Raw genomic sequence first — 13,441 nt, forward strand, 5'->3', positions numbered from 1 at the left:
AAGCTATATGTGGCAGCCATTACAGGGACCTTCGGATGAGGGGCAAGGGAGGAGAGGGGGCGTGGGGAGAAGAAGCAGAAGGGCGTGGGAACGGCGCGTCTAGAGCGCTCCCTCTCGCTGGGTGGATGAGGGACACGAGAGACGGTGGACCCTCTCACTTTCCAAATCTGGACAAGGGAACCGAAACCTACCTAATATGGGAGGCTGCTAGGAGGCGCTAGCGGGCAGACGTTTGCCCGCTAGTCGCGTCCTATTTTTATAGGCCCAATATGTTGTTTGCACTGACACTTCAGAAAACAGTGATACAACAGAATTAGAGGTCCATGCTATAAACACTCAAAAAACAAAATAATCAACTTGGTCCAGAAACATATGTTCTTATCAAAAGCTACAGTCAGTACAACTTGAACGCCCTCATATTGCAGACCCACTTGTTTCCATTTCATAGTTTGTATTTCACTAAAATAAAACTAATGATACAAGGAGAAGTGCCTCATACACAAGCAAAACTGTATGGACACTGTGATTCATCAAAAAAACTAAAAAATACACAGAATATAGCACAATGCCGTTACAGCCGGGCACACTAATCACCATGGCCCTATTACAACAATAAAAATACTAACTCATGTATGATTACCACAGGGTGATCGACAATACATGCATGGATGCAGCTGGATTAACCAAATTGACAGAATAATAACCAATGAAATCAACATTTTCTTATGGGACGGGTGTTGGTCAGAAAAAATCAATTCAGATTGTTCTTGTACATACCCCACGAAAATGTGTTCTTGTACAAACATCTCCTTCCCATCTTCTTCCTAGCTACACAAAACAGGAGCATCATGCTTTCGGTGGTCTCCAAAATCAGCCCCATCCCAGTGAAATCAGGGGTAAACAGGAACTGTGGACCTAACAATGTCTGTTGGTGTCCCAATGCTGATACTGACGGCAGAGACTGGCCTGCACAAATCAACAAGATCAAGTCAGAAATGACCAGCTTATTTGACATAGTACCCTCCTATAACTAAGTCGTGAAACAGTAGAGGAAAGTGTCTTTTATAACCAGTCATTTAACAAATGCTCAACAGTTCTAACTAGGGACTTGTTGGGGTGTCTGGCTGGCCCATTTATGAGAGAAGAAAGAACTCTACTTCCGTCCACTCCATAATTTTTGATGCAAAGTCATAATGTAGAAATACTTGCAAATTATACACAGAACTAACACTTGTGGCGTAAAAAGGAGACATACTACCCTGACGAGTTACTAGCAAAGGCATCATTGACACTAACTACAAACACCCTATCACCCATTTTACATTCAGTAAAGGGTGACTAACTACATAATAAGAATATATAATTGACCTACTCGATTATAATAGGTCAACCATGAAAGAAGTTCTAGTCCTACAATGCTGGTTGCGTGATAGCACTATCGAGAAGCGATTAAAAATATAATTCTTCTAAGATTTTAATATAATTAGCATGCTACAAAAATCAAACTCAAAACACAACACATGTAAAGAGCAACAAAAAGGAGAAACTCTGCCATGAATAGTACCTTCATCATTCCAGTCTCTCTCTCCAGGATACTATTCACAGCAAAATTTCTCTTTCTTACAACTATATGCTAGACCAGATTTTGATTTGAAATATTAGACATGATTGATACGGTAGTAACACAATGCCTTGTTGTAGCACTACACTTCCTCTTGGTCAACCATTTATGTCTACTGTTTTCTTATTGCCGTTTGAGTTGCAGAACCCTGAGTTTGATCCTTTTTGTAAGGAACATGCAGAGACAAGAAAAGTAGGAATTAAGTTACACGCATATAGGCATAGGCGAATTCTCTTGCGTGTGTGTGTGTGTGCGTGTGTGCGCGCGCGCGTGCGCGTGCGTGCGTGCGTGTGCGCGTGTGCGTGTGCGTGTGCGCGTGCGTGCGTGCATGTGTGTGTGTAACTGCACACAATATTATATGTTCCAGTGAATCAAATGGCTATCATAGCACTGTCATGGAGTAGTCTATTTCAAATTTCTAAACTCTAACAAGTTGGTCAGATTACGACCAGTTTTGGTGTACACCCACAACAACAGAGAATAATCAGGACAGCTCTTACTATCATTGGAAGCCCTAGGTTCCTAGCTATTGCTCAAAATTTCATCTCATCTATTTCAAACGAAGGCACAAGAATACCTAGGCCCCTAGCTAAAAGGCACACACAACTTGTAGGACCCGGCACAATCACACAACTTCCAGCCAAGCAAAACAATCAATGGTCAAGATGGAAATAATCATCATTGTAACATGAAGAGAAAGGAGAGCCCATGTTGTAGGTCTAAGTGTGAAACAGTAGTAAAAGTAATTAGTTAATTCCAGCAATATATGAGCATACATTTAACTTCTATTAGAATTTTTTCAAAACTAACCTACATAGTTGGTAGTCCAGCAAAACAGATTACTCTGACCAACAAAAGGGCAGATGATATGAGTAGAAATACCACTAAGATGTATGCTGTGAGAATAGATTTGCTCGTCCTATGTAAATTAGAAACAACTGCAATAACTCAAGCATGCTGGTGTGAAGTACATAAGCATGTGAGGAGCATGGTTCAGCATGCCTACAGCCATACATAAGGTTCATACAGAACTGGGTTCATAGTTCAAATAAAGCAAACTTATTATGTGAGTTTTCAACATAGAAAGCAAAGAAGCAAGGACTCTAATAACCTGCTTAATCAGAGCAAGACCTATTCAAGTTAAGGAAGAATATCGATACATTTCATACATGACTCAGCATCAGATAACAACAAACGAGTGTTGCAACAGATAACAACATGCAGGGAACCACAATCACACAATGCTAAAGTGATATTTGCCACTCTAAAGCATAACACAAATTTGTAGGACCCGGCACTATGTGCCAAGTGATGACACGGAAGCCTAAACCAATGACATGAAATAAGTCACATGTGACCATGTGAGGAAGATGAACTGTCTAGCGATTGCTAGTTGCCTCATATAAAAAAATGAGGAAAGAGATGTAGATCATTTGAGTCCGAATAGCAAACCTTGTAAGATCATCCTTGAACACAGGGAATGCAGGAGGCCAGATCATCATGAAAGGATGTAAAGTAACTGGAAACCTATAATCATCTGTCCTCTCATGCACTTTACGCAGTGCCCTGCTCTTGATATCCAGATAGAATGCGCATCGACCCATTATCAAGAACAGAAATTCAGCATTGTCTCCCACACAGCTTACCTGAACATGATCAATATGCTCATCCACAAGCGAATGATCTAACTTCCTCAAACAAATGGTATCCACTGCAAACCAGCAGTCCCCCTTGTGGAGCCAGATGCCGAGTAGCCCCTTGGCATGGATGAGATATACATCGGAAGAATCATCGGCCCGTGACAGCGCGATGTCTGAAAAGCCATTCTCTAGTCCTTCTGGGAGTTGAATTGTGGACAAACATGAGTTTGTCAAATCCATAATGAAAATGTCTGTCAGGTCAGCCAACACATAGATTTTATTTTTGACCAGCACAGCTTTTGGTTCACACCGTGGACGAAGAGTGAGCTTTGTCGTGGCCGAAGTATGCTTGCACCACTCACCATACTGTAGCACATATACTTGCACTGTGTAGTCCGTTGTCCCCCTGGCAAACTCCATGGGCACATAAAAGTGGGACAGCCTGCCGTCGTCTTTTTCTCTGGCGAGGATTTGATGATAATAGACGCGATCCTGGTCCTTGATTCGAGGGAGTGGATGTAAGGTGTTTCTCTCAGGGCACAGCGGGCTGCGCATTCCTTCAGAGCGGCCGCTTTTGTAGCTGAACAATGAGGTGGAGATGATGCCGTTCTGGCAATTCTCGATCCGCACAAGGTCGTGGTGGCTGAAGCTGTAGCTTGACATGCGACGGACAACGGCTGCGAGCTCTGGGGCCTGGAGCGGCATCAGGACGAAGCATGGAGAGGTCGTCACCGAATACGGCCCATAGTCAAGATAGAAGCCAAGGAGGCGGGGCGGGTTGAGCTTGCGGAAACGACGGAGGAAGGCGGGCTCGGAGGCGTGGTGGTTCCAACGCTTGCAAACGAGGGCGGCGCACACCAGGGTGGTGGGGAAGCCGACTCGGACAAGGATCTCCCTGAGGAGGTTGTCGTCATCGAGCACCCTAGATGCCTCTGCCGCCATGGAAGTGGAACAGCACGGCTATGTCTTCTTGCCATCCACATATGTTGTCTCGTTGGTACCCAACACCCTGAAAAAATAAAAATCTGAATCGATGAACAAAGGAGGCGGGTCGAGAGCTGCGCGAAGTGTACTGAGGTTTTTTTTTTGAAAGCATGCCTCGCCTCTCGCATGGCCCAGATCAAGAAGGCATATGCAATTCCGGCCCATAAAGCCCAGCACATCTGTCTGCCGCCGCTGAGAACAACAGTGTCTCAGAAAGAAACGTACCCCTCTCTGACATAGGGAAAAAAACTCATCTTGAAAAAAGAAAAAAAGGTACCTGTTGTTACAAAAACATACTCGTTGAAATTTTTTTAGTAGAATGACATGCATGCATGCTTTTTGATTAAAAAAACTGATTACCATTTGCTATCCGAGATTGCGTTCCGATCCGAGATGCACAATGTAAGCAATGGTATCTCACCGATGAATGACTGTGGCGGACCATTTCCATCCATGTTGGCATGCATGTACAACACACCCAAAGAGAACAGATGTGGCGGTTGAATGTTGCATGTGCCGGTTTTGATGGATACTAGCGGTTGGGGCGCCACCCGGTGGCGCCGCTTGAGAGGAAGTTGGGCGGTGCCAGGTGGGAGGCGTCCCTTTCACTTTCTTATTTATACTCCCTCTGTTCCTAAATATAAGTCTTTGTAGAGATTCTACTATAGACCACATACGGATGTATGTAAATGCATTTTAGAGTGTAGATTCACTCATTTTGCTTCGTATGTGGTCCATAGTGAAATCTCTTTAAAGACTTATATTTAGGAACGGAGGGAGTACTATGTAATGGTATTGCATGAGATTCAAAGTAACAAGCTCGTCTAAGTGCAAAATAAGTGAAACAGAAGTAAGCTGGTACATTGAGTATGCCAAAAACTAAGTAGTATAACATCATCAAAAGAAGGAAGGTTACCACTGCCTAACGTATAAAAAGTACATCACTATTGTGAAAGAAAGACAATTAAGATATAGCAGCAGCATGGTGTTGCTTGTCTCCATTGGCTCAGGACAAGATACCTGCAACATAAAAATACTCAGGAAACGATGGCATAAGAAAGTTACTCAGCAATAGAAAAGCAAGCTAATTATAGGCGATTGCATCCTTATTGTTAACCACAATTAAAAGGAATTCCCCAATCATCATTCAGCTGTGAACGAGAAACACGAAGGCACAAAGCGCAAGAAATTTTGCCTGGTAACTAAAGCAGGAAGCTAACATCATAGCAGAATGAGGTATGTTGTTGCATCTTCAGTCGCAGCCTATGACCTAGATTCTGAAGAAGTTTCTGAAAACAGTCATCATTCAAACCTGAGAAAACACAACTGACCTCAAGTGTGGTATATATGCATACTTTGACCCAATCCATCTATTGAGACATCCATTTATTCAGTACAGAGGGTACATATTGATCTGTAAAACATTGGCTGCTTCAACTTTAAAACATCAGTTACCAACAAACGGTAAAAAATTCAGTAAGAAAAGTTTTTCTGAAGGATGTGAAAAATTTAGGGAAAAAACCATCTAGATGAGTCCTAGGGGAGTAGCAGCGCCGTGCCTTGCCACAGGGGTCGCAAGGAGGCGCAGTGTCGAGCCTTGTCAACAAGAAGAGAAGGCTGGGGGAGAAGCCAGGTCTCATGATGGCGACTTATATTCCTGGCAACACATCCTGCCAAACACAGTGCATATCATTCTTATACTATTTCAAACAGAGCCTATATGAGAATGTAACAACTAAATAATTTCAGTTCTGGTCACAAGGACCATTCTATTGAAAAACACTTATTACTAAGCAAGCAATCGACACATTAGTAATATATTTTGCTTGACACTTTGCTTTAAAATTTAAAACCTGTTACAAAATGGAAGAATTTCTAGAAACAAAACTAATTTCTTTCCCTCAGTGTGCAACTGAGCAATATGCATGCAAAGCAAACAATCTCGTTACTAATGGCATATCTTAGAAATCTTACAAATTAAATATCCTTTATACATCAAGGGTGAAAAGAACAATAAAATCAGGCAATTGATTTATAACTCAACATAAAAAGATCTACACGGGTAGATTGTGTCCAGAATACATACTCTAGATCATCTAATAGTTGATTATTTCCCTTTACAACATAATAAGAATGGCATAGACAATGAGCTATAGGTAAATGTGCTACAATATGGTATGATGCACTGCTTATTTTCTGAAACAAAGACACATTTATTGGATGGCAGAATTTAACTGTAGCAGAATGAAATGGAGAGTCAACAGAAGGTAAACAGAGTGCTGCAAGCAGCCAAGCTTTGCTCCAAGTTTCACAATTCTACTTACATATACATGTATCAGTTCTATTAGATTAATGGTTCGTCAATCCCCTAGAGAATAAATTTTCCATCTGTAGTAGCAAATCATAAAATTAGCAGTGCAAATGAACAAGATACTCATGTCTGGCTTGCAACGCCTGAAGCCTAAAAGGAAGGACACATATAATACAAGAAAAATGCGGGGAATGAGCATTTGCTTCATGTGATAACATAATCCAGTATAAGGGAAAACATTCAACAAAATAAATATTTCACAATCCAGGACCAAAAACACCAAATACGCGAAACATCCAACCCACGCAAACTAATAACTACAGTCATAATCCATTAATCTCTTTTCCTTCTATCTTTCCCCACGGAAATACAAAGGTGACATCCCAAAAATGTGTAACACAAGCACTGCCCTCGAGGGAGCATAGTAACTACGAAACCACCAGACTTACGACTTAAACACATATAGAGAGTTACCAAAGCACGTCAAAATATCAAATTATCCCAGGAACTGGTGAAATTCCTCTCAAGTATCTTTGAAATTCAACTTGGAACAACATCCATATGACAAAGTCATCATCGCATACTCGCATTGCATTAGTTGAGGACCACATCTCCAGCTAGTCTAACAGCAAGCGGCGCCTCGCGACTCGATAATACAGTTTTTCTGAAGAACTGTAATCTCCAGATTATAAGGAGAATGCATATGATCAGAAGTCAGTGGTGAATACATACCTCGGTGATGGATCAGCTGATGACCAAGGAGCTCACCATGATGTGTGTCCTGATCTGTAAGTCCAACCAAGAGAGAAAACAGAGAAAGGTCAGCAGCTTCTGTGCAGCATCGATAAGAACAAAAAAGACAACGTGGGAAGCACCAAAGGATGGCTGACGAAGAGGTGCGCCCTATTCTATTACTACAGATGCAGCAAACCAGTCATAACGCATCACCAATATACAACTCTATCTAATCTATGAAACAAATGTACACCTAAATTGTGTCATGCGTCATCCTTTTTTTCCCAATATAGCAACCCTGAACCCAAGTGACATCAAACAATCCATGCACACCATCAAACTAAATGAGAGACATCTAAAAAAACTTAAGTAAAAGAAACGAGGGCCTAATGCACGTACCTTGAATACCCTAGCCTAACAGAATTGTGATACCTTAATCCACACCAAGATTAAGCAACTGCAAAACTAATTGGGCAGAACATGAGTAACACAATGTCAATCAGGCAAAGACAAAAGAAAGGAAAGTACAGAAGAAAAGAAAGCAGCCATGCCGGCTTGTAGCGCTGATGCACCTGTATAGTAGAAACACAACCAAACAATCTGTATGGGAATATCATTGAACAAATGGTATGCGGATCTCGGAAGTAGACCAGACGTATGAACTCGCGGGCGTGTAGGTCCTAGAGGATGTCGAGGAAGCGGACGAGGAGGAGGGTGACATACTCAATGAGCTTGTCATCCACAGAGACCTTGTCGGTACACGGAGCCGCAGCTGCGCGTAGATCGACTGACAAGCTTGGTGTTCATTATAAACAGAAAAGGTCAGGTGATAAAGCTCAAAGCTTCAGGTTACAGTTTTCATGTTTAAAATTCACTATGAGGACATATCATAACTGCGAGGATCACAATCTTTCCTTTGATTTAAGAACGATGCTAGTTGGCTATCTGAGATCTTGTAGAGAAATCAAACAAGATCATATTGCCTATTTAAAAGATGAGGATGTATCTGAATTTATCACATTATATTTTTATGTCAGTATCTGAACATGTACCAAAAACAAGAACATATCTCCAAACCGTCACTCTCCTGGCAACGAACCAACCAAATCAATCAACCTCCACAAGCCCAAAAGAGCAAGGAATCTCCCACAATCATGAAATCGCTGTAATCATTCAGTCAGACAACATAAACACGAGAGGGATGGGGATGGATGGAACACAACTTACAAGTCAGGGTGGAAGACAGAGCATCACCGCCCAAGCATGGCAAGCACCCCAATACAGCAGCAGCCACGACGGAGGGAAGATGCGCTCCACTGACCGGCCGGATCGATGAGTTCCCGCAAACCTAACTTCACCCTCGACGTTGGCGCCACCGCCTTCCCTAGCCACAGCCAGCCGTCCTCGGAGACCTTGCCGGGACAGGGAGCCGCAGCTGCACGTAGATCGACCGACGAGGATGCCACAATGTTGTACAGACACCGTCTCCCTCGAGCGATGCCGGATGACTCTGATCTGGGATGATCGCCACTGCTCAACCCTAAGGTCGATGGCGTTCCTGCCGGCCACCTCCACGGATCTGGATTAAGGGAAGGGGAGAGGAGGAGCTGGCATGCCCCGCGTCGAGGTGATGGTAGGGGTGGCGTGGAGAAGGGAGATGGGCATGGGACTCGACGCGGAGTCGCCTTCGTAGGGAAGGTCGCGCTCGCCCAATCACTCCGCGCACGAAATCGCAACAGTCGCGGTGGAGAAGTGGTAGAGGAGGGCGGCATGGCAGCTGACGAGGACGGGCGGCGGCGAAGCAGCAGGGAAGGGGCGGGGTTGGAGGAGCAGCAGGGGAAACGAGAGAGAGAGGGAGGTCTCGCGTGCTAGGCTGCCTTGGTGGTGAAGATAAGGAAAGAATTTACCTCGGGGAGGTATTATCTGGGGTAGTTAAGACGAGACAGAGGGAGGTCCCACGCGCAGCGCACAAAGCCTGCTCGCACGACGCGATTGGGCAACCGGAAATATCTCTCGATCTCGTGCCGACGTGGACAGTGCGAGGAGCCGCCCTTCATGCACACGTTAAACGCGTTTAATTGGCTGAGGATGACAATTCAGAATATATTGGCATGAATGAAGGCCTATTAGCTGCATGTGCGGGAATTAAGCACATATGCACTCCCCATGTGAAATTCATTGCTAGAGCACTTAACTCGATCCACTTCTTATCATGAACTCCTCCTAACTAGTAGATTCTCCTTACATGTTCATATTAGCTCTGCATACATGAATTGTGTGAAGCAAGAGAGTGAGGAGCCTCATTGAAGAGCTCTTCGGGAGAACTACTACACTTGTGTTAGTGCTTCGCATCCATTTGGACAAACTTGACCTACAGGTGAAGATCACATTGCTTTCTCCTAGTTTCTCTGCAATCAAGAACCATCTAGAGTGTCTAGACATGGGAGGCATGGAGAATGGAAGAATCACCACTTTGGTTGAACACACTACTTAATCATGAACTTCCCAATGATACATGTTGCTTTCTCGTTGGTCTCTCAATCTCAGGTAGTTGTCAAAGATCGATGGCGAAAACTCCAGTGCAAGCAGAGCTTGTGATACACTCCATATTACATCTTGTGCTGGAGGTCATCTCATGCACACGTTGCTCTTGTAGCTTTGTGCACTTTGTTTCAGAATGTGACAGATCTACTAGTGGAACCTAACAGGCTTATGGGGAAATAATGTATCTCTATCCATTAATGTGTCTAAAGCATCCATATCCAAAATCTATGCTTTCACTTAAGCATCCACAACTAGAATACATTTAACCGTCAGATGTGATCATGGAGGGTATACTTCCACGCAATATTGCCTCTACATCGGAGTATGTCTTGTATATTCTCCTTATCATCGTTGTTTAAGTTATGTGCCTAACTACACAAATACTATGTTCCTTCCAACTTAAAATCTCTTGTTTGTACTTCGGTTTGCTGCAATAAGCTTTGAAAAGTCAAGCTTTATTTTCCCTTCAACCTTGCATAAAAACATCAAAGCATCATTTATTCTTAGGCGGTGAGTTCCAATTGTAGTTTTCTTAATTCATTAGAACTCCTAAATTATATATATTCCTTATTATTAAATCTACTAGTAAGATTGTCATGACATCATTCTCTTATTCCTAAAAAAATCATTCTCTTATCCCTTGATACGATACATTTACTATATCTTAATGTCATCTACATCCATGGACATAGTGGTTTCTTTGAGCGCTCGGCTGCTCAAAAGCGTGTACTACCACTACACTTCAATCTTGGAAGCAACTTTGGGAGGACATCAAAGCCAAAAATGGAGAGCTGTAATAGAAGGCAGGGATACTCTCAAACAAGGTCTGGTATGGCGCACAAAGAATGGCTGAGTCAACAAATATTTGAAATGACCCGTGGCTGCCACGAGAGGAAATGGTGAGGCCATATGTTTGCCGAAGCTCTAATCCACCACTTCTAGTCTCAGAACTAATTGATCAAGCCTCAGCAAAGCGGAATCGGCATCGCGTTGGAGAAGTTCTTCTAGGAATGGATGCTGAAACATTCACGGCAACACCCCCATGTACTCGCAATATCCAAGATTTCTAGAGTTTTCCTGTCAACCATTTTTTCAAAATTATATTTTATGCTTAATCTTCTTCATTCACGTTCTACATTTTTGGTATGCATATGGAACATTTTTCTATACAAGTGTAACCTTTCTTAAATAGAAGATTAACATTAAAAAAATATGGATGTCTAGTCTTTTCTATACACATTATATATTTTTATACATTAGGAAAAAACTTATATATGTGTTTAAAATTTTCCACATAAAATATTTAAAAAAATTAAAAAATATTTTTTGTCAATCATTTTCCATATTCATTGTATATTTTTTGTACATCAGAAATTTTTTCTCTATACACATTTAACATTTTCCAAATGCATGATTAACATTTTTGAAAAATGCATTTGAAGTATATTTTTGTTAGATATATGTTTAGAATATTTGGAAGTATAATGAAAAGTAAAAAAATAAATTAGAAATAAGAAAATGTGAAGAAAAATAAAAAATGAGGCAGTGGACTCCTTGCGCGCATGGGTCGCCCCAGTATGGCGTTGGCATTAGGAGAGGCTACGATCGAACTCGCCTGGAGCAAGGTATAGCTATGCCTTGCGCCCCCTCTACCCTTGAGATTGAAATAGCTCTGCCACTGGTGGAGCCGATAGTGTGGGGTCCCGCCAAATGGCAAGCTGAAAGCTACGACCCCGAAAGATGTATGTGAACTAACCCACTTCTCTAACTCTTCATACTCTCCTTGTTGCAACCGAAACCTTCTCTCCCTCGTCGCCACCACCTCCTTTCCCGGCACGCATCAGACATGATGATGATTATCTCATTTGACCTTAGACGGTAAGATTTCCTTTGTGTAGGAATACAAACTACAAACTGAAACTACGAGTGGAATTCAAGGCCCCAAGAGTAATTAAGGAAAACACAAGTGGAGTTATTTGTGTTTTTGTTTTTGTTTTGGAGATGATGAATTTCAAAACTGTTTTCTTTTTGTCCATGGGAGTTTTGTAGTGGATTAGGATGCTATGTAAAAATAGGATCATGCATGGTGTGCTGCTTTGATATACTTGGCTCATGAGAATAATTTTCCCCCGAGTCGATCACAAGTTCATTTAAGTTTTGTACTCGTTGTCATGTGACTGGGGATGGTGCTTTCCTTCATGGTCAGGCCCTACCTGCATATTTTTTTTGAGAACTAGGTCGTCATGGTGGGCCTTTCATCCCTAGTCACATGTTTATTTGGGCTGGACTGGGATGGGCCTTCAGTGCCAGGAGAAAGAAGGCGACGCATTGGTTTCTCACTCCCCGGCACCCTGGCCTCCGGCGACTTCATCCAGCGATCTCCCCGACGATCTCCGCCGGCGGCAACTGACGACTTTTCCTCCCCTCCCGATTCAATCGATGTGGGTTCTTCTCCTTCCTGTACTCTCCCAGTTTCTTTTCTCTTCTCTGCTCGCGGAATCGAACCCTAGCTTGCTACAGTACAGTTTTGTCCCCAATCTAAACATCTACGTACTTGTTGAGTGCGGAGCGCAGCTGAGGTGGGAAAGAAGAGACAATGGATGCTCTGGAGGCGATTCCCCCACGGTGAGGCCCTCCAATCTCTCCAGCTACGCCTGTTCCCCAGTTCATTTCGTCCTGCGGCTGCTGGATGGATAAGTGTTCTCAACACTCCAACATGTGTCTCAACTTAACTGTTTTGCAACAAAGCTGAAGGAATTGTCCCGTTGCATTCACGCTCATAATTGAACAAATTGATCTTGATTAAAATTACTCTTTGTCTTCCCCCTGTTTCAGTTCCTGCCGTCTATTTCTGTATAATAAGCCCCTCTGGAGAGGGGCGGATGGATGCTTTTTGCAGGCCACTGAAGAAATTAGTCCCTTGCATTGACTCTGCTTTTTCACTTGTTCGTTCTTGTCAATTTTCCAGGGATGATCCCGAGAAGAAACCATGCGCGGATGTGTATGTCGACTCACAACACCATTCCCTGACGACATCGACGACGGACATGAATGTTGTCTCCAAGGTGCTTGACGATGACAACCTCCTGAGAGAGATCATCCTTTGTGTCGGCTTCCCGACCACCCTCGTCCGTGCCTCTCTCGTCTGCAAGCATTGGTACCACCATGCCTCCGACCGCAAGTTCCTCAGCCGTTTCCATGAGCGCAACCCGTCCCACCTCCTAGGCTTCTACCTCGAGGACACCGATGATCCAAGCGTGGCTGCACACTTCTTTCCGATGCTGCCTCAACCTCCAGAGCTTGCAACTGTCATCCGCACTCCTTTCACGAATCTCAATCACTGCCCAAGCCGGCATCTCCGTGTCAATCCAACGATAGTACATGCACAGAGGCGGAGGAGACTACAACAAGAAACAAAGAATGTTATTAAAGAATCTATCAAAATACCAACAATATCTATTTGTGATGGTTAAAGCATACCGGAGGCTTGTCGTACTCTGAAATAGCTATGGGTGGATCTTCCTCATAATTGGTGCACATGAAAAACTTCATGCCCAACCAATCTGAAAAATCCGTAACCTCCTTCACCTTGCAAAGATCGCCACA

General features: G+C 43.1%; 1 protein-coding gene and 2 long non-coding RNA genes across 3 annotated transcripts; 1 reads left to right on the forward strand and 2 right to left on the reverse strand.

The window, feature by feature from the left end:
• Window positions 1-890: 890 nt before the first annotated feature.
• On the reverse strand, window positions 891-4,939 carry LOC147983375 (uncharacterized). Its single transcript, XM_087540707.1, has 2 exons — window positions 3,074-4,939; window positions 891-966 (listed from the first exon to the last, which is right to left on the reverse strand). The coding sequence occupies exons 1-2, from the start codon at window positions 4,201-4,203 to the stop codon at window positions 891-893; spliced, it is 1,206 nt and encodes a 401-aa protein (XP_087396833.1). The 5' UTR covers window positions 4,204-4,939.
• Window positions 4,940-4,957: 18 nt separating this feature from the next.
• LOC147983376 (uncharacterized) lies at window positions 4,958-9,169 on the reverse strand. The gene is made up of 3 exons (XR_015615633.1): window positions 7,289-9,169; window positions 5,577-5,915; window positions 4,958-5,265 (listed from the first exon to the last, which is right to left on the reverse strand). It is a non-coding gene; the product is annotated as an uncharacterized LOC147983376 (long non-coding RNA).
• A 2,988-nt stretch (window positions 9,170-12,157) lies between these two features.
• LOC147983377 (uncharacterized) lies at window positions 12,158-13,149 on the forward strand. The gene is made up of 3 exons (XR_015614965.1): window positions 12,158-12,276; window positions 12,410-12,460; window positions 12,804-13,149. It is a non-coding gene; the product is annotated as an uncharacterized LOC147983377 (long non-coding RNA).
• The last annotated feature ends 292 nt before the right edge of the window (window positions 13,150-13,441 follow it).

Source organism: Triticum urartu, chromosome 2A (genome assembly GCF_056163025.1).
Source record: "Triticum urartu cultivar PI428250 chromosome 2A, HENAU_Tu73, whole genome shotgun sequence".
Lineage (NCBI taxonomy): Eukaryota > Viridiplantae > Streptophyta > Magnoliopsida > Poales > Poaceae > Triticum > Triticum urartu.